Source organism: Colius striatus, chromosome 26 (genome assembly GCF_028858725.1).
Source record: "Colius striatus isolate bColStr4 chromosome 26, bColStr4.1.hap1, whole genome shotgun sequence".
Classification (NCBI taxonomy): domain Eukaryota; kingdom Metazoa; phylum Chordata; class Aves; order Coliiformes; family Coliidae; genus Colius; species Colius striatus.
Window position 1 is genome coordinate 3,490,619 of NC_084784.1, and position 22,933 is coordinate 3,513,551.

The 22,933-nt window shown below is 66.3% G+C and overlaps 2 protein-coding genes across 8 annotated transcripts in view; one reads left to right on the plus strand and one right to left on the minus strand.

The window, feature by feature from the left end:
• LRP1 (LDL receptor related protein 1) overlaps positions 1-7,638 on the minus strand; it is a 90,947-nt gene extending 83,309 nt beyond the window's left edge. For all 5 annotated transcript variants that reach the window (XM_062015386.1, XM_062015384.1, XM_062015385.1 and 2 more), the window contains exon 1: positions 7,536-7,638. In XM_062015386.1, coding sequence (XP_061871370.1) covers positions 7,536-7,608 — 73 coding nt within the window. In that variant the 5' untranslated portion in view covers positions 7,609-7,638. The remainder of the gene's footprint in view (positions 1-7,535) is intronic.
• Positions 7,639-10,783: 3,145 nt separating this feature from the next.
• Positions 10,784-22,740, plus strand: STAT6 (signal transducer and activator of transcription 6). 3 transcript variants are annotated; one of them, XM_062015395.1, is made up of 22 exons: positions 10,784-10,915; positions 14,732-14,862; positions 15,775-15,913; positions 17,547-17,630; positions 17,717-17,834; positions 17,950-18,011; positions 18,301-18,449; positions 18,585-18,716; positions 18,806-18,994; positions 19,072-19,159; positions 19,287-19,409; positions 19,526-19,618; positions 19,730-19,936; positions 20,015-20,109; positions 20,196-20,332; positions 20,416-20,562; positions 20,768-20,837; positions 21,029-21,154; positions 21,230-21,331; positions 21,442-21,522; positions 21,768-21,914; positions 22,008-22,740. In XM_062015395.1, exons 2-22 carry the CDS (start codon positions 14,747-14,749, stop codon positions 22,198-22,200), a joined length of 2,598 nt encoding a protein of 865 aa, XP_061871379.1. In that variant the 5' UTR covers positions 10,784-10,915; positions 14,732-14,746; the 3' UTR covers positions 22,201-22,740. The 3 variants fall into 3 exon arrangements, with proteins under 3 accessions (XP_061871379.1, XP_061871378.1, XP_061871377.1); XM_062015394.1 differs by lacking the exon at positions 10,784-10,915 and adding an exon at positions 13,618-13,934 and having other exon boundaries at positions 21,768-21,911; XM_062015393.1 differs by lacking the exon at positions 10,784-10,915 and adding an exon at positions 13,621-13,934.
• Positions 22,741-22,933: the final 193 nt, after the last annotated feature.

Consider the following 22,933-nt stretch of genomic DNA (forward strand, 5'->3'; position numbering starts at 1 on the left):
GCCAAAAGGGCTCTGGGCTGGGCCAGGAGGGTTTCAAGGGATGAGGGTGTCAGAGCTGCTGGGAAGGAGATGAGCAAGCTGGCAAGTAAGGGCAGCTCCAGGCTCCTAAAATCTGCTGTTCCACGGGAAAAACACACTCTGGGCTGAGAGAAGAGACCTGGAAGGGCTGCTGGTGGTTGGGGGGCTGCAGCAGGAAGAGGTGCTGCAGGGTGGGCACTGCCCCGGGGATGCTGAGTGGGGGGAGCCCGCTGGAGCAGCCCCCAGGAGCAGGCAGGGCACGTGTCCCCCAGCACAGACAAGGCCAGGAGCCTGCAGACACACCAGCTGCTGCTTTCAGGAATGGGGGGAGGAAATTCCCCCCCAGAAATAAGCTGAGATCCGTGGGTCCCAGCTCAGGGGCGAAGCTGGTGGCCCCGGGGCAGAGCTGCAGGCACAGCACCGCTCTCCAGGCAGCGTCTGGCCCCCCGTGCCCCGCAGCATCCGCCACGGGAAGTATTAAACACAAGTGCTTCCTTTTCCAAACAATATAAAGGCCCCACAACACCCATGGTGCTGAGCACTGGGAGGAAACCCTTCACAGCCCTCTCCCAGCTCCCCTCCCCGCGCCAGCTGCCCGGAGAGTCCAACCTCAGGCCCGAGGGATGAGGATGAGGTGGCCACAAGCACCACGGGCTTCGGCATCCCTCTGCCCTCTGGGTCAGAGATGCCCTGAAGGTGATGTGTGTCAGCTGGAGCCGCTCTGCCAGCTGCACACCAAGCCAGGAACAGCCAACGACGAGCCAACGACGCCCAGGCAACACGTTTGTCCCAAGACAGGGCTGCTCTGAGCAGCTGTGGTGGGCACGCAGAGGCGGGTGAGCAAAGGCTGCCCCACCATCAGCCAAACTGATCCGCAGCCTGAGGAGCGAGAGAGGGTCAGGGCAGGCAGTGGGGAGCGGTGCTGCAGCGTCACACGAGCATTTGCAGCCTGTGCCACCCTCGACACCACGATATTCACACTCCAAGCACCGCACCAAGGGGGAACGAAACCCCCAACCCAGCGGGCACAGCCGCAGGGTGCCAGGGGCTGTTCCCCCGCAGGGAAGCTGAGAGGGGGCAACCAAGAGGGGCTCAGCCCCAGAGAGCCTGAGGCAGCGTGGCCGGGCCCATCCTGCCAGGGCACAGCGCCGTTGGGCTCTCCCCGGTGACAATGAGTCGCTGTGCGGCTCCAGGACCCAGGCGGCGAACAAAGAGCTGCAGCAGCTCCAGTAAATGGACGAGATTGATGCGTCTGTCAAAGCTCTCCGAGGATTAAAACAACAATTTGCCTGGCAGCCCAGGGCAAACAAAACCCAAACACCCCCAGGGCAAGGCCAGGGCAAGGGAGAAGCATGGTGACAGCTCGGAAAGGCTTCATCTCCCCGCAGGCTCTCTGCCCCCAAGCCGGAATCCTTCCTCCTGTATTTGGTCACCGGGGCCCTGAGTCCAGCAGAACGTCCCAGCGGGTTCCCTGCCCTGCCCCAGCCTGCAGCCCGTGATTCAGCTCATCCTTCAGCTGCCCAGCAGCAGCTCACACACCGGGACACGACAACGCCCGCGGTCTCCTGTGCAGAAGCGGCATCATGCAAGAGGCTAATTAGTCCACTCAATTAAAGATGCAACTTCCAACTCAATTAGACTCCCTCCCAGCCATCTGCAGTTGCCTCAGCCTGCACGTTACGGGTCTGTTCTCACCCTCCTCCTGGAGCTGAGGCTGCTCTTCTCAGCCCTCCCCTCGGCCACACCGTCAGCACAGTCCAGCCACAGAGCACCGAGCTGCCAGCAAGGTCATTATCTAACACTTCAGCTGCCAACCTCACCAGCCCTTCACTTCAAGCAGTGCTGGGACCGACTCTGGTCCTGCAAAGCATCTGCATGATTGCAGCTCTCTCTGCTCCGCTCCCCTGGCTAAGAAAGGACATTGTCAGGCTATATTTAGCCTTAAGAAATGGCTGGTAACTGCTCTGGGGAAAGCCAACCTCACACAACGGAGCAACATCCAGCAAAACAAGCCTCAGGGCCCACCCTGTACTTTTCCTCCTCAAAATAAGAGGCCCAGGATGAAGAAAACAAGAAGTTTGAGCCCAGTTAGGAAACGCTGGGAAGGTTTGCTGCTGCTGCTGCTGCTGCTGCTGGCAGGTCGGCCTGCCAAGGTACATTAAATGCAAGTGACTGAAAAGTTAAGTCAACAGCAAAACCCAGACTGCAAATAGCTCGAGTCGGCCTGGAGCTGGCTCAGAGAGGAAAAGGCATCGACAAGGAGCTGCAGTGCAGAGCCCCAGGAAGATGGTGCCGGGTTCCAACCCTCCCCAGGCACTCAGCAAGGACCTGGTGTGTGTCCCCTGCAGCCCAGGTGCCACTGGCCAGCCCTGGGGTCCCACATGGGGTGTGCTGTGTGTGCCCCACGTCCCCCCTCTCAGAGATGAGGCTGCCCCTCCACACACACGCTGCTCGCTGCGGCACCCGCTGCATCCCGGCACAAAACGGGGCTCGGTGGCCTCAACCGGCTGCGCTGGGGAGTGGGACGAGGAGTGGAACATCCTCTGGTCCTGGGGAAGAGCAGGTGCTTCGCCTGGAGGGATCAGCGGGGCCCTGGGGAGCAGCACAGCCACAGCAGAGCCCAGCTGAGGGATGAGGAGAGGGATGGGGAGAGGGATGAGGAGAGGGATGGGGAGAGGGATGAGGAGAGGGATGCCCATGGGAACACGGCTGGATGCGCTCTGCAGGAGGTGACAGAGATAAAATTCAGTCCAAGCACAAGGATTTGAGTGTGTCTTGTCTGCCTGGCAAAGCAGGGACCACGGGAAGGGATGAGGCAGACGCATCCACCACTCACCGGCTGAGTCAGCCGCACGCTGCCCCGGCCACCAGCCAACACCACCTCCAAAGGAGCCCATTTCCCAGCCCCAGGACCACTGGATTCATCTGGCTGGTTCAGCAGAAGCCCTGCAACTAGTTGGGATGAGCTGGGAGCACGTGGACTCTGCACTTGGCCAAGGCAGAAGGCGGCTCTGGCGAGGTGCAGCCCCCCAGGCAGGGCTGTGGGGCAGGCAGGGGGGGTCTTGGAGGCACAGAGCAAAGATTTCATCTGTGGGGTTGGCACAGAGAAGGTGCTGGATGTGGATCTGGTAACTGGAATCATCTCCAAGCTTGGAAGAGGAACTTCCTGCTCCCACGAGAGAGCTGCAGTCTTGCCTGCTGGTCACCACTGCGTTAATCACGCTGACTCAGCAGAATCGAGGCACAGCCTGTCCCAGCCCGGGAGTTCGATGACTCCCCAGGGCCCAGCCCTGACCACAACACCCCAGGCTGGCCCTTGCTTTCGGGAAGCATCCCAGGGCAAAGGGCACTTGCAGAGGAACGTGCTCCCCGTGCTGTTTTGGAGAGGCTCCTCGGGGTCTGGGTCTCTGCTGGAAGAGGAGCAGCGGGGAGGTCACCCCAAAGGCACAGCCCAAACCCCAGGGAGCCTTGTGGGGTGCTCACAGAGGTGGGCTCAGCTCCTCCTGCCCCCCAGGGCATGAGTGTCACTCAGGGCAGCAAAACCCCCAGCTGTGAGCAGCCATCCCTGGGGGATGATGCCTGGAGGGGGGGAGCAGCGGGACCCCACGGGCAGCCCAGGGGCAGCCCCACTCCCCCTGCAGCCTCTCCAGTGCTGGAAGTGGTGGTGAGAGCTCAGCAGCAGGATCCAGCTGAGAGTGAGAGCAGCTTCCCCTCCCCAGCACCGGCTGCTCCTGCTGCTGCTGCACAGAGCTCGCTGGCAAGTCACACGGCACCGGGAGCCACGGCACGAGGGGGGCCATGGAACCAGGAGCCCACAGAACCAGGAGCCCCCTGCACACACCAACGCGGCTCTGCAGACCCTCGTGGGCTCCCAGCATCCTCACACAACACCACGGTCACCTCCAGGAACGGTGGCGATGTCCCTGCTCCCTGCTCTGCCCCATCCTCAGTCTCTCTCCCCAACCTCCAGTCTCAGCAAACACCAGGAGATCACCAGGATGCTCCCACAGCACTCGAGAGGGTCCCACCACATCCTCCCAGAGAGGGAAGGAGAGGGGTTGAGCTCAGAGTCCTTTCTCAAACACCCTCATTCCAGACAGCAGGAGAGGAGGATGCATTCTGGGGCCAAATCTGACTCAAAGCTGCTCACGTCACCACCCTGTGCCTTCCTCCCCCAGACTCAGAGGTTGTGTTTCTGGGTCCCCACCAAGCACTTGTTTCATGCAGCTTTTCCTTTCATTTGTCTCTGCTTTTCCACCCTGCTCCTGCTGCTCCTGCCAGGAGAAGGGGCTGCCACGTGCAGCACAGTGAGTGTATGGGGTGGGCAACCAGCCCTGACCCACTGTGGAGCAACTCCCACGGTGAACAGGAACCAATTAATTCCAAAGTAGAGCCAGTTCCTCAAGAAGAGGCTCCAGGAGCTCAAGGCCTTCAAGGAACTGGGAGGACTGGGGCGGTTTTTGCTCCCCACCAGCCCAAATGGTACTTGACACTGGGAGAAAAACATCACCATCTGGAGGGCTGAGCAGCCCCCGCGCCTTCCCGGCTCTCAGGCTCCCCTGGAGCACGTGGAAACAGCAGAGAGGAGCTGAGGGGTGAGTGTTGGGGCTGAGGCACCGAAGATGAGGAGGATGCCACAGCTGTTCCCACCTCCCTGCCACCCACAACGCCTCAAAACAGCTTTGGCAGCAGTGAGAAGGCAACGCCTTGGCTTCACCCCAAAACAAGCAGCACTGCTGGGCTTTGCCAGGGATGCTCCCACCACCACCCCATCCTCTCATCATCAGGGCACAGCACCAGGCAGGGAGCATGGAAGAGACCTCTAGAGATCATCACAGAATGGCAGGGGCTGGAAGGGACCTCCAGAGATCATCTAGCTCCATGCAGGGATGCCAGACACTCTCCCCACCACTGCATGGAGCAATTCCCAGCCAGTCCCCACAGCAGCCCCTCTGACAGACCCTGTCTCCTCCTCCTCCTCCTCCCAGCAGCCCCCAAACACTCCTCTCTTCACCCCTGCTGAACCCAGCGTGGCTCTGGGCATGCCCACGCAGGCCTGGGGAGTCACACGCACAGACCACCAAGGCAGCAGAGGGAAGCGCTGCACTCCAACACCACAGACACCCCTAACCACAGGTATTTCCAAAACAGAGGCTGGGCAATCCCTGCCTGCCCCCACTCCTCTCCCAAAGGCGTGTGTGTGCCCACCTCTGCCCACCAACACACCCCCAGCAGCAGTGGAGGAGCTCAGGCAGAGCAGGGCTGTGCACCAGTGGCCTTTGTCCCACTGGAAGAGCTTCCCACACACACACACACACACACACACACCCCCTTGAGATGGACTTTGCCTCCCTGATCTCCTGCAGCCAAAAACAGGAACAAATGGAACAGCTTCCAGAACTGGAAACTACGTCAGTGGGCACAGGGAGTTGGGTGTCTGGACAAGGATGGGGACCCTGCACCCCATTCCCAGCGGCACGTGGGCAGCACCAGCTCCAGAGCCCCACTGAGCTGAGCTTTGGCAGCAGGAGACCCAGTTTGGGACACCAGAGCCTGGCCAGGACTGCTGGGGCCAAGGCCACCAGCTCAGATGCCACCTTCTGCTTCCCACTCACAGTTGTGATGGAGGAGGGGGGCTTCAAGAGCCCCCTCTGCACCCTCCCAGCCAGGGACTCTCATAGCTCCTTCTTCAGCTCTTCAGAGGGACCCCTCACCTTTTTGTGCTGCCCAATGGCTCTGTGGGGCTGAACAGCCACCCCACCACCAGCCAGGAGGGGAGCCCATGGAAGGACAGGACACCTCTGTGCTGGCTTCTGTCCCGTTCCAGCTCATGGGGTGGAGAAGAGGATGGAGGAACTTCCCTCCAGCACATCATCGTTCTGCAGCCTGGTTTCCAAAGGCAACGCAGCTTATGCAATGAGTGATGCCTGTCCCTCCCACCCCCACCAACTTCTGCATCTGCATCTGCTCCCAGAGCCACCCTGGAGCGGGGATGGTGCCAATGAGACCCCCCAGCAGCGGGACGGGCTCAGGGGTTAACCATCACCCACACAGCTGAGCTGCCAGGTTGGGGTCAATCAACCCTGGGCCGATGTCCACGTGGGTGTCAGCTGAGCGGGGATGGCGCCGGGGTGCCACCTCCTGCCACCCCCCTCCAAGGGACATCCAGTGGGGTGAGGAGGGGCTGGAGGGATGGAAACCACAGCCCCCAGCCTCCCACAGCCCCCAGACGCCCATCTAGGGCAGCGATGTGGCCTTTCCCAAACCTCCTCCTCCATCTCTCTGACCTGGTGACAGGTCAAGGGGACAGGAAAACCCTCCCTAAAAAAGCCCCCTCTCGCCAGTCCATTGCTGCAGCCTCTCAGCTTCACCAGGCTGCTCCCATCCGGAGGGAGCCCATGAGAGCAGAGCTGAGAGCACCAACTCAGAGTCCCCCTCAGCTTGTGAAGGGGAAAACAAACCACCGCAGGCTCCTGCCCCGGCGCATTGAGGCATCCAGAGGAACTCCGCCGCCGGCTCCCAGCTCGTTTGGCTGCCAGGTCCTGAGCAACACTCGCTGCCAAGAGCAGCCCCTTGTCGACTCGAAAGCCCGGCCACGGAGCTGACGAGCTCGCTCAAGTATTCACTGAATAGATCAATAAGAAGCAGGGGAAGGGACGAGACGTGCTCAGCTTGGGAAGGAGCGGCTGGCGAGGGAAGCTGGACAGCCAGCCACACAGACAGCCACACGGACAGACAGCCACACGGACAGACAGACAGACGCACAGACAGCCCCATCGCTGGGTAAACACTCTCCCAATGCCATCAGACCAGCCACGGCCAAAACCCGCAGCGGGGCGACCGTGAGGAGAAGCAGCCCCGGTTATGCAAGAGCAGGAGCGCAAGGCAAGGCCGGGCTGTCACGGGGCGTCCCCTGAGACCCCCCCGAGACCCCCGGCCCAGGCTCCCCTCAGCAGCACCGAGCTGCAACTTTCGCGCTCGGCTGGAGGGAAAACTTTGGATTCCAGAGGAAAACGGGATGGCGGGAGGGGGGGGAAGTCACCAAAAACTGGCCAAAAAGGGAGAGATCGGGGCGAGCGAGCGAGCGGCCACCCGCGGCTGCGGGGAATCGTGCGGGAGGGGGCGGGGAGACACGCACACGCATCCCTGCGCTGCGGCGCGGGGAAGGACGCGGCGCCAGAGCCCGGTCCCGGTGCCCCCCAGACCCCCTCCATCCGTCCATCCCCCCCGCCCCCGCGTCCCTCCCGCGGCGGGGCCGGGCTGCGCCCGCTCTGCTTTGTCACGGCAGCGCTGCCCGCGGCGGGGGTCGCGCGGTGCCCCCCGCCCCCTCCCCAGCCCAGCCCAGCCCATCCCGGCCCGGCCGCTGCGGCCCCGCCGGCTCCCGGCCCCGCGTCCCCCCGACAGCAGCCTCAGCGCTTCCCACCGCCCCCAGCACCGCTCCGCTCCCCGCGGGGCGGGGGGCTGGGGGGGGCACCGGGACCGGCCCCCGCCGCCGCCGCCGCGGCCTCCCGACTCACCTTCGAGGGCGCGGGCGGCGGGGGCGGCCAGGAGGGCCAGCAGGCACCCGGCGAGGGCCAGCAGCGGCCCCATGCCGGCGGCTCGGCGGCGGCGGCTCCTCACGCCGAGCTGCCCGCGGGGCGGCGCGTCCCGGGCCCGCGCACCGACATCCGCGGACGGACAGACGGAGGGAGGGAGCGAGAGAGAGGGAGGGGGCGGGCGGGGGAGGGCCGGGCCGGGCCGGGGCGGGCGGACCCGCCGGGATGGGCGGCGGCGGCGGCGGGGCCGGGGGGCGGCGGCGAAGGGGGGGGGGGGATGTTGGGGGGGGTGCGGGGGGCTGCGCGCGCCGCCGCCGCCGCGGAGGGATGGATGGAGCGCGCGCGCGCGCCGCCGCCTCCCTGACGTCACCGGGATGGAGCGGAGACAGATTGGGGGGGGGAGGTTGGGGGGGAGGGGGGGGAGAGGCGCGCGCGCGCGTGGAATGGGGGGCGGGGGAGGTGGGAAAAGGGGGGGGGGGGTCCTATGCGGTGGTCGCGCATGCGCGGGTGTTGCCAGACCTGAGCCGCCCCCCCCCCCCAAAAAAACAGGCCCCGGGGGTTGTGGGAGGTGGGCAGACATCGAGAGCAGGAGCGGGACACGCGTGGGGTGGCCACGGCACGGTCCGTCTGCGGCATCGCGGGTCCCGCGCCCACGCGCGCTGCCCGGCTCGGCACCTCCCGGCTCCCCCCCCCCGGCCACCAACACGGGACGCGGATGAAAGGGCTCCCGGGAGGCGGAGCAGGGCACCGGCCGACCCCGCTTCACCGCGCCCGCAGGTCCCCAGAGACCCCCGTGGGGTCCCGGGCCGACCCCCGGGCAGCACCGGGGCCTTCTGCAGATCCCGGAGCAGCGGGACCCCCACCACCACCCCGAGGGGTCCCTGCGGGTCCTGCCTCCCGTGGCGCTCACGGCAGCGTTGGGATTCATCCACCCAACTCCGGCTCTCAAGCAAGACAGGGCTGGTGGCCAGTGCTGGCCACGGGCCCTGCGATTGGCCATGAGCCCCCCAGAGGGGTTTGGCAGAGAAAAGGCTGAAGGTCAGCGGCTCCATCCCCCAAAAACAACCTGGGTTCTCTCATCTCATCCTTTTTCCCTGCAGGGAACGTCCCATCCTGCCTCGGATGTTTGGTAACGAGTTGCTGTCACCCTGATCTGTGTTTTGGCTGGTTGGGGCTGAGGCCACTCTGCCAATAATTGCAACATTCGCAAAGGTCCCGGGTTCCAGCTGGCTCCGGGGCCCCAGACACCACAGAGGCTGGAGGGGAGGGGGGAGCTGAAGGCCCAGACCCCTCCCCAGCTGCCCCACGCTGCCCTGTGCCTCCTCCAGCAGTGGGTCCGGTGGGGACAGCTTCCTTCTGCCGGCCCAGGAGACCCTCTCCTTGCTCCCCTGCAGCTGTGACTTCAGAGCCAGAGCCCTGACATCAGAGCCAGGGCTGTGCCACCACTCATCCTGCCCTGTCCTGCCTGCGAGGGGCTGAGGCTGGGTGCTGGGGAGAGGGGGCAGATGGGCAATGGTGCAGACACCCGTCATCAGACAGCTGCCTGCACTCCCCCTGAGTGATGTCACCTGTTAAAACAATGATGTCAGACGGTGGCCCCCACCCCGGTGAGGCAGCGGTGCTGGCAGAAGCAGGGGGTGGGAGGGGGGAGCAGCCCAGAGGCGCCAGGACGGGGTTTGGGGAGGGGAGGAGGGGGCTGGTTTGGGATGCTGCCGCGCCAGACGTTGGGGAGGAAGCTCCAGGTGCCCCTAGGAAGCTGCCCCGCAGAAGGGCTGGTGGGGGCACAGGCAGAGGATGCCTCGAGGGGTGTGGAGAGGGGGTGAAGGGCTGCTCTGTGCCCCCCACCACCACGCCAGAGGCCCCGGGGGTTGCGCAAGCCCTGAGGGGCGGAGATGGCCGGGACGGCCGCGGCCACACGCTCGCCAGCATTCCTCCCACGCGTGGCCTCCAGCCAACACTCGCCACGACTGCTCCACACAGCCCCCTCCCCATGTAGCCCCTGCCCTGCGGGCACTGCCAGGCTCTGCTGCTCCCCAGCGTGGTGCACCCTTAACCCCCTCCCCCCCCAAATCTGGCAGGGTGAAGGCTGCTGCTGCCCCTCACACCCCCAGAGCCTTGCAGGGGTCTTGCTGCAGATGTGGGGAACTGAGGAGGGGGATGCCAACACCTCTCCCCAGCACCAGTCAGTGCTGGTCGCGCTGCAAAGCCCACCCTGGGCAAATGCACTGCCAGAGCTCATCCCCCTGCGCTCCCGAGCCCCTGCAGCCAGAGTATTGGATGGAGGGGTGGGGGTCACCCGGCTGCTGCCCCTCAGCCAGCGTCTGGAGGGGCTGAGCGTGCCAAGGAAGCCCCTTCCCATATCCCAAAGAGCCGCGCTGCTCCGGGGGTGCCGATGGACCCCGCACGTTGCTAGGGCACGGCAGCGCTGCCTGGGTCTGGAACCGGGGCACCCCGGGGCTGCAGCCCCCGAGGCTCCAGCCGGCCCCGCGGCCGCCGCCGAGGCTCATCCCGGGCCCCGCGGCCGCCGCCCCGGTGGCACCGACGGGGCGGGAGCGCCCTCTGGCGGCTCCGCTGCGGCGCTGCCCCGGCCCGGTTCCCGTGACGACTGTCGGAGCGGCCTCGAGAGTATCGCGGGGGGGACACGGGCTCGTCCGGCCCCTGCGCGGGTACCGCCACGCGTGGGTACCCCCTTCCCATGCAACACGCCCCCTCCCCGTGCAGAGACCACCCCCTAAAGCAAAGCGCACACACCCCCTTCCTTCTCCCCCCACTCACATCCCCCCAGGATGGGGCGAGGGGGTCGTCCCAAACCACGGGGTCCAAGTACAGAGCAGGACCCTCTGCCCAGCTCCGCACCGCGGGCTCGGAGGTGTCCTGTACGAGCTCCCCAGCGAGGGGCCGCGGCACGGACACGGGGCCGGGGTCTGCCCTGGCCCGGGAACACCGACGGCCGTGGCGGGGGCGGGCGGTGGGCTCGGAACGGCAGCGAGGCAGAGGAAGCGAGGCAGATGTGCGGGGCGAGGAGGGGGAACACGCGCGAGTAGGGGCTGCAGCTGGCTGGGGCAGGAGTGGGGGGCCGTGAGGCGGGCGTGGGGCCGCTGGCGGTCCCCGGGCGTGGGGTCCGCGGGTGCCGAGGCGAGGCCGGTCCGGTGCCGCTGCCCCCCCGCGCACCCGCCGCCCGCGCGTCTCCTCCCCCTTCCTGGCGCTCGGCGCGTTCCCCGGCGCGGGGCTGCCCCGGGAGCCGCAGCCGGAGCCGGAGTCGGAGCCCGAGCCGCAGCCGCAGCCGCAGCCATGCAGTGAGGGGTCGCGCGGCCCGGCCCTGCCCGGCCCGGCCGCCCCCCGACAGCGGCGGCTCCCGCCAGGTAACGGGGGCGCGGGGCTGGGAGCGGGCGGCCGCGACGGGGCGGCTCCGGCCCTGCGACGGGTCCCGGGGGGGAGCGGCGGCCGGGCTTTGGGGTGGGGGGGAGCGGCGGCTGGGGCCGGGGGCTGTGGGGGAACGGGCGGTTGTAGCCCCCGGGAGCGAGATCACGGCTTCCCTGGACCCCCGCTTCCGAGGGGAAGGGGCTCGAGAGCCCGTCACGGGCCGGCGCCGGGATGCCGGTGCCCGAGGGCATAGCCGGGGGGCGCAGGGGGCCATGCCGGGGGGCAGCGGGATGCCCCGGTGTTCGCGGCCGAGCCCCGTCGCGCCCGGGCTCGGGCTCCAGGAAGCGCGGCAGATCCTGCCCCCGGCGGACGAGCGGGGGGCTCCGGAGCAGACCCCGGCGCTGGCCGGGACCTGCCCCCGCGCGGCGGTTCGAGGTGGGATGGTGAAGGGGCTCCGGAGCTGCAGCGGCCCCGGAGCCGCGGGCGTCGGGGGTCCCGTCGGCAGTTGGAGGCACAGCCCGGGCCTCGGCCAGGCGCAAGGTCCAAAGCGCTCGGCTGCCAAGTGCACGGGAGCTGCCGGCGCTGTGCTGTCCCGGGCGAAGGGTGTGTGAGGCAGAGCAAAAGCCCCCGGAGAGCAACAGACCCTCCCCATCCCTGCAGAAGGGATCCCGGGACGGCCAGCCCTGGGGGTGGGAGCTGGGGGCTGCAGCCAGCCTGGACGCCCCTTGCCATGGGTCGCTTGAGGAGGGTCTTGCTGCCTTTCCTCTGAAGCAGAGGAGCTCTCACTGCAGGCTGTGTCCAAGCCTGTGCAGGCTCCGTGGTGTCCACCCTGGCACGCTGGTCCGTGCCCTTGCCTTGGTCCCAGCTGGAGACCACTGTGGCCTCCCCTGTGGCCTGGGGAAACTGAGGCACGTCGAGAGGCAGCGAGGTTTCACGGGCTCCATCCCCATGGGGGCAAACAAAGCCAGAGCAGTGCCCAGGTGTCCCGAGTGACAAGCACTGTAAAACCCTCTGTGTGTTTGTCCCCGAGAAAGCCCCCGGGGAAATATCGAGCTCAGCATCCGGGAGGATGAGGAGGGTGTGGAGAGCAGGGGCTGTGCCTGCCCACGAGCTGCCCAGCTCCTTCCCCCACCGGCTCTGTCACTGGGCTGGGGAATGGCAGAGTGGAGCCAGCCGGGAGTGGGGACCCTCCTGGTCCCAGCCCAGTGGTTTTGGGGGGGGAGGCAGGGAAGAGGTGGCCCCAAAGGAGAGGGGCTACAGTCAGCTGCCAGGAAGTGCCGGTGGTTAATGAGTAACAGCCCAGGATGTACAGCAGCTCTCACTTCTGGGATGGGGACTTGGTTTCCCACTGCCCGATGAGTAAGCAGAAAGCCCGTGCTGGGGGGTCACCGAGCCCCTCCTGTGCTCCCCCTTCCCCACCTCCCAACCCGGGACACCCACAAACCTGCCCAGGAGGCGAAGTGGCCCCTCGGGGAGAGAGGAGGAAGTGAAAGTGGCTGTGCTGAGAGGCAGTGAGAGGGGGGGAGCGGGCAGGGGGGGCACAGGGGCGGCTGCTCCCCCTCCCCAGGCGCCATATCCTGCCCTCACAGCCCTGGGGTTTCCCCAGGCAGCAGTTCCCGGCCCTAACGTGAGGCGGCCCCGTGTTTTGGGGGCCCTGCTGCTGCTCAGAGCCTCGGCCTCAGCCCTCCCGGGCCGTGTCTCACCTCCCCGTGGCCTGGCCCTGGCTGCCACGGGAGCCTGGGGCTGCATCTGCAGCGGGCGCATCGCGGCTGGTGTCGGTGCGGTGGCTCTGGGCTGGGAGCTGTGTTTCCCCCAGCACTGATGAGCTGCAAGGGCTGGAAGCTCAGCCGGGATCCTTGTCCCTGCTGCTGCCCAGCTTCTTCCTCCCCTGCGCTGCTGCAGGGTGCCGATGGAGGGAAACCTGCGTGGCTGATCCTGCAGGAAGCCGGGGCTGTGCACACGAGCTTCTCTCAAGGAAACCTCGGTGCAGCGCGGCCTCAGCGGGGGCATTGTTGTGGGAGCTGGATCTTGGCAGGGAGAGGCTGTTCTGCAGAAGGAGCAGAGGAGGAAAACATGGGAATTAGGGTTGGGCTGAAGGAGCTGCTGTGAGCAGTGCCAGCAGGGGATGGGCCTATCCCCCCTGCCCTGAGCTCCTCCATGCCGGGTTCCCCTGGGCTGGCGGGGAGCTGGGGAGGAGCAGCACTCATCTCCTGCAGCCTCTCAGCAAATTCAGGCATGCCCAGCTGACGTTCCAGGTTGCCACTTCACCAGCCAGCAGCAGCCTCCCAGAGCTAAGCAGAAATACAGGTTTGAATGGGGAGGAGGATGGGGATTACATCTGGAGGATCACAAAATGAGAGGCTGCTTTTCCCTGCTGCCTGGGTTCCCTGTGTGCCCCCCGGGCAGGGTGCTGGGGGCAGCAGTGCCACCGCCCCTGGCTGCGCTTCCCACCCTGCACTGACCCCTCCAGAGCAACCTCAGCCCCTCAAGCAGCGCAGAAAGCAAACGGCTTCCTCCAAGCGCCGGGTTTGGCCTGCCCTGGGCTCTGCCCTTCCTCAGGGCTCTGCTTCCTCCCTGAGAGCTCTGCCACGGTGTCCCCCCTCTCACGGGAAGCCCCCCGGGGCCATCCCCCAGCGCCGGGTGCAGCCGCTGTCCCCGGTGGGATGCCCAGGGAGGGGGCGTCCGGGGCCGTGCTGGCGGGTGCAGGCTGCGAAGCGGTTGTTTTGTGCAGGCTGTGACGTTGCCCTAGTGATGTTGGCTTCCTTCCCCTTGCACGGCTTTCTCAGAGCCTCTGTCAGCTCCACCTCCGCCCCGCGCCTCGGCTCAGGCCCGTGGGGACACGTGACGTGACGCCCTGCGCCACTGTTTGCTTTCGGGGACACGGGAAGGCGGCCGTGGACGGGGGTCCCGCGGCTTCCCCCCGGCCCCACGCTGCCCCGGGCCGGCCCCACGGGCTGGGACAGGGAGCTGCTGGTGCCTCGTGTCCCGCCGCAGGATCCGGCCCCGGGTCGGGGGAAGGTGCGTGTGGGGCCGGGTGACGCAGCCACCTCCCCTCCCCTCGCCTCGGGGGTCCCCGAGGGTCCTGCCCCCAGGGGCCAGGGCAGGGGCTGGAGGGTGTGAGAGTGGAGGGCAGAGGGGAGGAAGGGAATGAGCTGATGGGGAGAAGCTGCAGGCTCTGCTGGGGCGCCAGGGCTGGGCCAGGGGAAGCGGTGTCGGGGGTGCTTGGCTCCAGGGGATGGTGGGGAAGCCGTGATGTGGGCTGGGCTGGGACCCCCCAAGCACAGCCCTGCCCTGTGGAGTTTCCCACCCAAGGCCTCATCCCAGTCCTCCACTTGTCTCCCACGAGCTCTGAGCTTCCCCCTGTGCCAGGGGAAGGTGCCATCCTCGGGGAGGTGTCGGGGAGCAACCAGCCCACCCCGGCAGAGCAATCTCACCAAGCCTCAGGGGGTTTGTGCATTTCCTTCTCCCATCTCTCCTGCACCAAAACCTGCGGTTCCTGCCCATCCTTCCACGTGTCCTCCTGCGTCAGCCGTGACAGGAGGCGCAGATTCCCCGGAGATGTGGAAAACTGAGGCAGGAGTGAGCTGCCTCCCTGCCCAGGATTGCCCAAGATTGCCCATCCTGGAGCACGTTTCCTGCTCCTCCTCCTCCTCCTCCTCCCCAGCAGCCCTGGCCCCGTCGAGCAGCAGCTTCAGGACAGCGGAGCGACGGGCAGCAGCTCTCGCCCACCCTCCCGCAGGAGCTGGGCAGGGGTCTGGGGGCTGTGGGAGCTGCAGCTGCCCTGCTCACAGCCCCCTCCTCCCTTTGCTCTGCAGGTGACAGTTCCCAAGATGTCCCTGTGGAGCATCGTCTCCCACATGCCGCCGGAGGAGTTCAGCGGCCTCTTCGCAGAGTTTCCGCGCAGCCTGCGCTGTCTCCTGGCCGACTGGCTGGAGAACCAGCCCTGGTGAGTCCCCTCCCCGTGCCCACAGGCTCTGCCCTGCCTGGCACAGCTCCCCACACCCCCTCCCTCCATCTGCACAGGCTGCCTCACCTGAACGTGTGGGCAGAGGGTTAGGGTGGGTGAGGAGGCTGGGGGTCTGCACTGGGCTCCTCATCGGGTGCAAAAGGCGATGGGGCTGGGGGCAGGACCAGAGCATTGGTCTGAAGGAGCCATCAGGGCAACGGGGCTGCAGGCAGGGCTGGGGCTGGGGCAGGCACGATTGCAGCACAGCCTGGGGAAGCCTCAGGGCTCTGGACTGGACACAAATGGAGCTCCTGGACCTTTGAGGAGAGAGGCCAGCCCCTGGGTGAGTCTGGGCAGGGTCTGTCTGTACCCACAGGGTCTGCGCCGCTGTGAGTGTTTGCAGGGGCAGCACTCAGCCTGGCCAGAGCCCCCTTTTTGTGCCCAGGTAGTACCAGCAATGGCTGATTGTCCCCACCACGGGCTCACCCAGACTTTCCAAGGAGCTTCTCCTCAGGAAACCACCCCTGGCACATCCTCCTGCCTCGGGGGACCACGGCTGCTGTGGCTCTGGTCAGAGGCAGCAGCGGGCGAGGGGAGGCTGGTCCCTGGCACATGGCCCCGTGGCAGGCAGCTCAGGGGTCTGAGGTGGGAGATGAGGCACGATGGAGATGGGCAGGCGAGCAGCAGCTGGGTATACACAGCTGGGGAGGTCACATCCTCGCTGGGAAACCGCCTCATCCCACTCAGAGCACACCCTGCCCTCGTTCCTGAAGCAAACTTCCCCTAGAAATCCATCCAGCGCCAGGGAAGGCACCAGGCTGGCAAGAGGGCGGCTGTCTCCTTCCTCTCTGGGCCTTCAAGGTGCACAGGAGAGGGGTGGAGGATTCAAAAGGAGCCCTTTCCCCTCTGCAGGGAGTTCATCAATGGCTCAGACTCCTTCTGCAGCAGCGTGGCCAGCGGGATGCTGGCGGCCGTGCTGGAGAAGCTCCGCGGTGCCGCCGGCAGCGACGGGCAGCAGTGCCAGATCCTGCAGCAAATCAACAGCCTGGAGGTGTGTGGGGGCCCTGGGGGCCGTGTGCTGTGAGGATCACAGCAGCCTGACGGGATCTGGTTGTTTTACCCTCGGGGTTTGCTGGCTCCAGCACCCCTGGAAGGGGCCGGTGCCTCAGCCCGACGCCTCTGCCCAGGCCACGGTGGGGACACAGTCTGGGGGTGTTTTATTAGGGGGGTACAGAATGGGGGTTGTTTGTACCCCAGGGCTGACCCCCAGCTCCCTGTAACGCTCAGGTTGTCACAGCCACCCCCATAAACTCCCCCCTCCATCCTCCCCTCCAAGGGCTTTCCACCTTCCCCTGGGGTCCGCAGCCCCTTCGGTGCCTGTTGTGGCCACATCCTCCCTCCCCCTGACCCCCCGGGAGCCTCCCAAGCATGTTGTCCCCCCCCCACAGCCCCCAACCTCCCCCCCCAGCTCCCCCCACCCCACACACCTCACCAGACCTTCCCCATTTTCTGCTCGAGCCTCTGCTTTCCCCTCCCTCCGTGCCGGGCGCTGAGCTGCGTTTCCTCCTGCCGTGCCTTGTGCCTCTTTGGTTTCTTTTTTTCATCTGGGCTGTTTCTCTTTTTTTCTGGAGCTCTGTTTGAATCTCTCTCTTGTCTCTCTCTTCCCCCTCCCCTCTCCTCTCGCTGCCTGCAGATTTAACCCCTCTGCTCTGTCTCCTGACCCAAGGAAGCTCTTTAAAGGGCTGAGCCCCATTCTGGGTGAAAACGCTGCTCTTTTGGTAACAGACGCGTTTCACACACGGCATTTGGGGAGGGGTCAGCTTGAGTCAGAACTTCTGGGCAAACGGGAACTTTCCAAACCCAGATTCTTACTTGCTTTTTGAAGCTGGAGTAGGAAAATGCACAGATGTCCCAGCACAGGGCTGTTTGGTTTCAAAGGCTCAAACGAGAGCCCCTCGCCCCTGTTCCTGCCTCCCACCGACCCATAACAGCAAACCCCGGAGCAGATGAGGGGCCTGGGGTGGGAAACCGCCAGCTGGGAGCCCAAAGCTGAGCCTTTCACCCCTGAAGCCCGGGGCTGGCAGGGTTTGCCCTGGCTGAGCTTTCTCTCTGTGCCAGCCCGGAGGCGGGTCGGTGGCAGAGGTTCCTCCCCGTGGCAGAGGGTGGTTTGCCCATTGTGCTGTGCTGTGCTGCTGTTCTGGGAAGTGGCTAATTCGGGAAATGCAGAGGGCTGGAGGAGCTGGAGGAGCTGGAGGAGCTGGCACGGGGCCCGGGGAGCCGGGGCCAGCGGGGAAGTTCCTCTCCCTGCTTTCCATGGAAAGCCTCGATGCGCCGGAGCCAGGGAGAGTCTTCCCCAGGGCGCAGGCTGCAGAGTCTGAGAGGTGCAGAAACAGAGAATTTGCTTCGGTTTGATTCGTTTGGGGTTTGTTTGGTTTTTAATTGAAGTCGATTCTTTCGGGTCTGGGGTTTTTTGATGCAGTTTAAAGTGGTTTTAAACGAGCTCTGTCGGAACAGCAGCGACTCGCGGTCTGTGCTCTGCTTTGGGCCGTGAAACCCCAGAGTCTGGCGTAGCACCGCGTGTTGTGGGGAAAGGAGGGGGCTTCACCCACTGGGATGGGGTGGGATGGGGCTGGGATTTGTGTGTGCTGCCCCAGATAAAGGCCTGGGCCTGGCTCTCCCTGCAGAACACGTATCGCCGGGACCCGCTGCGGCTCGTGGCCGTGCTCAGAGCCATCCTGGAGGGCGAGAAAGCCGCCGTGCTCAAGAGGGTGAGTGGTCCCTGCCTCCCTCCCGGGGTCCCTGAGGTGTGGGGTGCTCCGTGGGCCCTGCTCAGCCCCTCTCTTCTCTGCCCCAGGACCGGCACCTGCCCCTCAGCTTCCACCGGCGGCAGGAGGAGCTGAAGTTCAACGTGGGGCTGCAGCGGCTGCAGCACCGCGTCCGCGAGATCCAGGCACTGCGGGACGGCCTCAAGGGTGAGGGGCTGGGGCGGGAGGTGGGGGGATCCCTGCTGGCTGTGGGGCTGGGCAGTGCAGTGCAGACCCCCAGCTCCCTGTGCTGATGGGGTCACCCCTGTCCTCCCTCCTTCAGCCTCTCCTCAGGTGAGCGTGCGGGACCCGCAGCTGGAGGCAGAAGCGAAACCCCCCGAGCGTGTGAGTGGGGGTCGTCTCATTGGATGGGTTGGGTGGGAAGGGACATCAAAGCTCATCTCACCCCTTCCACCGGCCCAGGTTGCTCTAAGCCCTGCCCATCCCGCCTCTGCACGCTTCCAGGGACGGGGCAGCCACAAATCCTCTGGGCTGCCTGGTGCAGTGCCCCAGGGAGAGCTGCAGCCCTGGAGGGGAGGGCGTGCAGGGTCAAGGGGTTTGGTGCCCTGGGGAGGGGTTGGCACAGGGCTGTGGGTCTCCAGTGCAGAGCCCCATGGCTGGTGCTGCCCCACAGGAGCTGTCCAGCCTGATCCTGGAGGCTGTGAAAGAGCTGGAGGTGACCAAGCAGCAGGTACTGAAGAGGATCCAGATCTGGAAGAGGCAGCAGCAGCTGACAGGGAACGGATCTGTCTTCGAGGAGAACCTGGCTCCGCTGCAGAAGAGGTGAGGTGGCACAGGGCAGAGGTGGGAGACCCAGAGCGAGCCCTGGGAGTGCACTGGCCCCGAGGGGCTGCGGAAGAGCATCCCCAGGGCTCTGCCTTGGCTGAGGGTCGCCTTTCCTCACGCTTCCCTTGGCAGATGCGAGAGCCTGGTCGAGGTTCATTTCCAGCTGCAGCAGCAGGTGATGGCGTCGGGCTCCGAGCTGGGTGCTGAGCTGCTGCCCCGGCTCCTGGAGCGCTTCAACGAGGTGTTATCCAGCCTGGTCAGGAGGTAACGGGCTGAGGTGGGGGTCTGGAGGGGCCACGGCAGAGCTGGAGAGGCCGTCGTGCCACACACCGTTGCCTCCCCGTGTCCTCCAGCTCCTTCCTGGTGGAGAAGCAGCCCCCGCAGGTGCTGAAGACTCAGACCAAGTTCCAGGCCAGCGTCCGGTTCCTGCTGGGCCCCCAGCTGCTGAAAGCCTCGGCCAAGCCCTACATGGTGAGGGCCGACATGGTGACGGAGAAGCAGGCGCGGGAGCTGGCGCTCAGCACCCACAGCAGCACCCTCAGGTGAGCGGCCAGCGGGGCAGCGCGGGGCCGGGGGAGCTGCAGCCCCACGGGACCCCCTCACCCCTTCCTCTGCGCAGCGAGAGCACTGGGGAGATCATGCACAACGTGGTGGGGCTGGAGACCAACCCCAGCAGCGGCACCTGCTGTGCCAACTTCAAGAACGTGGTGAGTGCCGCTGGGGCGCGACGAGGCTGCGCTGGGGCGAGCCGCGGGACTGGGCGGTTGGGGGGTGGGCTGGGGGTCCCGAGGGCAGCGCTGGCCCAGAGGCTGTGCTCAGCCGTCCCCTCCGTAGCTGCTGAAGAAGATCAAGCGCTGCGAGCGGAAGGGGTCGGAGTCGGTGACGGAGGAGAAGTGCGCGGTGCTGTTCAGCACCACCGTGGCCCTGAGCCCCGGCAACCTCTCCCTTCACCTCCAGGTACCGGCCCCTGCCCCACACAGCTCACGCCGGGCTGGTCACGGGGCCACCAGCCCCTCCTGGCTCAGGAGGGCGGTCTCGGGGCTGAAGGGGAGGGCGCCGCTCTCTGCCCCCAGGTCCTGTCCCTGCCCATCGTGGTCATCGTCCACGGGAACCAGGACAACAACGCCAAAGCCACCGTGCTGTGGGATAACGCCTTCTCCGAGATGGTGAGTGCCACGGGCCGGGGGGAAGGGGAGGGAGCTGCTGGGGCCAGCACCAGGCTGGATGTGACCGGCAGGGCCGGTGAGCCACGGCTGATGGCAGCGGCCCCGCGGCAGGACCGGGTGCCCTTCGTGGTGGCCGAGAGGGTGCCCTGGGAGAAGATGTGTGAGACCCTGAACGTGAAGTTCATGGCGGAGGTGCAGACCACCAAAGGGCTTCTCAAGGAGCACTACTTCTTCCTGGCCCAGAAGATCTTTAACGACCACAGCGCCAGCTTCGAGGAGTTCCAGAGCCGCAGCGTCTCCTGGGCCCAGTTCAACAAGGTTACTGGGAGGGTTGGGCAGAGCGGGCGAGGGTCTGCGTGGCCGTGGGGAGCCTCTCACCCCTCTCTCTGCCCCCAGGAGATCTTGCCTGGTCGAGGATTCACCTTCTGGCAGTGGTTTGATGGAGTCCTTGACCTCACCAAGAGATGCCTCAAAAGCTACTGGTCAGACAGGTGAGTGCCCGGGGCCCCAGGCAGGTGCCTCCCAGCGGAGTCCTGCTGCCACTCCTCACCCTGCCTGCGTCTCTCCATCCCTCCAGGCTCATCGTCGGCTTCATCAGCAAGCAGTACGTGTGCAAGCTGCTGAGCACGGAGCCCGACGGCACCTTCCTGCTGCGCTTCAGCGACTCGGAGATCGGCGGCGTCACCATCGCCCACGTCATCCGGGGCAAGGACGGTGAGCGGGGGCACAGCGGCCGCTGCCAGCCCGGGGCAGGGGCAGCCTGGCCTGGCCACGTCCTGAGCCGTGTCTCCTCGCAGGATCCAGCCAGGTGGAGAACATCCAGCCCTTCTCTGCCAAGGACCTGTCCATCCGCTCCCTGGGCGACCGCATCCGGGACCTGGGGCAGCTCCGTAACCTCTACCCCAACACCCCCAAGGACCAGGCGTTCGGGAGCCACTACAACAGTGAGTGGGGAGGAGCAGAGCCGAGCCTTGGCCGGCACATCCAGCTCCCAGCAGCGCTGTAGGGGGGGAAGCAGGGAGGGGTTGGGGTCTTACCCAGGTCCTGCCGGCCCCAGGGCTGGCAGGAGCGGCCGGTGCAGGGCAAAGAGGGTTGGAGCAGCCTGGCCGTGTGCTGGGTGCTGGCTCACGGGTGGTTCTGTCTGAGCAGAGGAGCAGACGGGCAAAGACGGACGGGGCTACGTCTCCACGGCCATCAAGATGACGGTGGAAAGCGAAAGGTGAGCTGGGGCTGTGTGTGTGTGGCCGTGGGGCTGAGCTGCCTCACACGGAGCGCCGGGTGCCAGCCCAGGGCCCTGCTGCTGGGCGCTGGCTGGGGGGATTCCTGCCTGTGGGCATCACCCCTCCCTCACCCCTGCGCCTCTGGAGCCCCCGGTGCTGCCTCTGCTGAGGGGCTGATGTGCCTTTGCAGGGAGCAGCAGCCCCAGGGCACTGCAGGGGTTCCCCCTGAAGCCCCCCAGCCCCAGATGTTCAATCTGCCCGTGCTGCAGCCTGAGCTGCACCCAGAGAGCCTGCAGCCAGTCCTCAACCCCATCTGGTGAGTGCCTGGTCTGGGGAGGGGGGGATGTGGTGAAGCCCCTCAGCTGCTCACCCTCTGTGTCTGTACTTGCAGCCCCCCTGCGTCCTTCTGCCCCCAGCCCCTCCCCGCAGGCTACCCCCCAGCCGACAGCAACGTCAACATGATGGTTCCCAACAACCTCGGGACCTTCTCCAGGTAGGAGTGGGGCTGGTTGAGGGCAGGGAGGGGGGACAGTGAGCCCACTCCCCAGGCACAGCTGGGTGGTCTTTGTGTGTGTCCCCCCTCTGAGTTCCTCCTCCCTGTAGCACGGCGCCGATGCTCTCCTCGGCCCTGGGCATGGAGCCCACGCTGCCCCACTGCCAGGACGTGCCCTTCGGGAACCCCTTGTAAGAGCTGTCCCACGGTCAGAGAGGGGCACCTGGCCCTGCCCCCACTTCTCCCACCCCCCTTCTCCCACCCCCTCACAGCCCCAGGGTGGGCAGCACCTCCAGGGCTCTGGTGCTCCCCCCTGCAGTCTCCCCAAACCACCCACTTCCCCCCTGTGCCTGGGGGCTGGCAAGTGCCCTGGGCGCAGGGGGATACCCCATGACCTTCATCAGCACCCCCCTCAATCCTTTGCCCACCCCCCCAGGCCCTTCATGCCCGCCCAGTACATGCCAGGGGAGGCCTCACAGCTGCTGCCTGGGGGTCCCTCGCCAGAGCCACGGGACGAGGAGATGGATGAGTTGCCCCCCTTTGTGTCCATGGTGGACCCCCCGCTGCAGAGCTCCCCAAGGTGGTAAGCACGGGGTGGGGGGGCATTGAGGGGAGGGAATTGGGGGGGTGGGGAAACTGCCCCAAATCACCCCCCCTTTTGCCTCTGTGTGCCCAGGATGCCGCCCACCATGGACCTGCCCCCCGCCTCTGACTGCGACCCCTTCCTGGGGCTGCCCCTGGAGGGGCCGGTGCTGTGCAACCCCTTCACCACCCCCCAGCCCCACAGCGGGTACCCCAGTCCCAACACGTCCTGCTGGGGGCTGGGGGAGAGCCGGTGGGACGACGGTGTCCGGCCAGGACACGCCTGAGGGGGCTGTGCTGGGGGCTGGGGGCTGGGGGGGGGGATGCTGGACTGTGACACCCCCTCCCCAGCCTTGGCTGGGAGCCTGGACTCGACACAACTCTTTCCAGGGTGGAAACTCAGGCAGGGGAGGGGGGTGGGATTCAGCGTGGGGGGGTAAACGCTGTGGGTAACCCCCCCCTTCCCCACCCCCTCGTGTGTATTCGCTGCACTTTGGAGCCGCTGCTGTGGGGTTGGGGGGGGGGTTGCAGGGGCTGCGGGACCCCGACCTGAGGAGGGATGTGGGGAGGGGGGTTACAGTGCCCTCAGCCCCCACCCCCGCGCTCGGCCCCCTCCTCCCCCCCCCGGGGCCGCGATGCGTCATGGACGGGGGCGGGAGGCGGAACCGTGCGGGGGGGCAGCGCTGTGCGTGACGGGGCCGCCCCCGCACCGGGCTTAGAGCCGCTGCGACCCCCCCCGCACTGCTGCGGGGTGGGACTGGGAAACCCCCCCCGCCGGCAGGGCTCGCTTTGGGGTGTGGGAGCTGTGTCCGTCCCCCCGGGGCCGTGGGGAGCGGGGGGGGGGGTGGAGGAGGGGCGAGGGGGGGCAGAGGAAAATAAGCCATAAAATAAAGTTTTATTCCAAAATAACAAAATAAATAATCTACTGTACACGTTACAAAGGAAGAGTCGCTAACGCTCCAGAGAGACACCACACGGTCCTACGTGGGGGGGGGGACATGGAGGGGAGGGGGGGACACG

Excerpts from the sequence above, each read along its gene's own strand:
- STAT6 (XM_062015395.1), top strand. The coding sequence starts at position 14,747 with ATGTCCCTGTGGAGCATCGTCTCCCACATGCCGCCGGAGGAGTTCAGC. Across the intron at positions 20,110-20,195 it reads AAAAGCTACTGGTCAGACAG|GCTCATCGTCGGCTTCATCA; the intron begins GTGAGTGCCCGG and ends CCATCCCTCCAG. Across the intron at positions 21,332-21,441 it reads AACCTCGGGACCTTCTCCAG|CACGGCGCCGATGCTCTCCT; the intron begins GTAGGAGTGGGG and ends TCCTCCCTGTAG.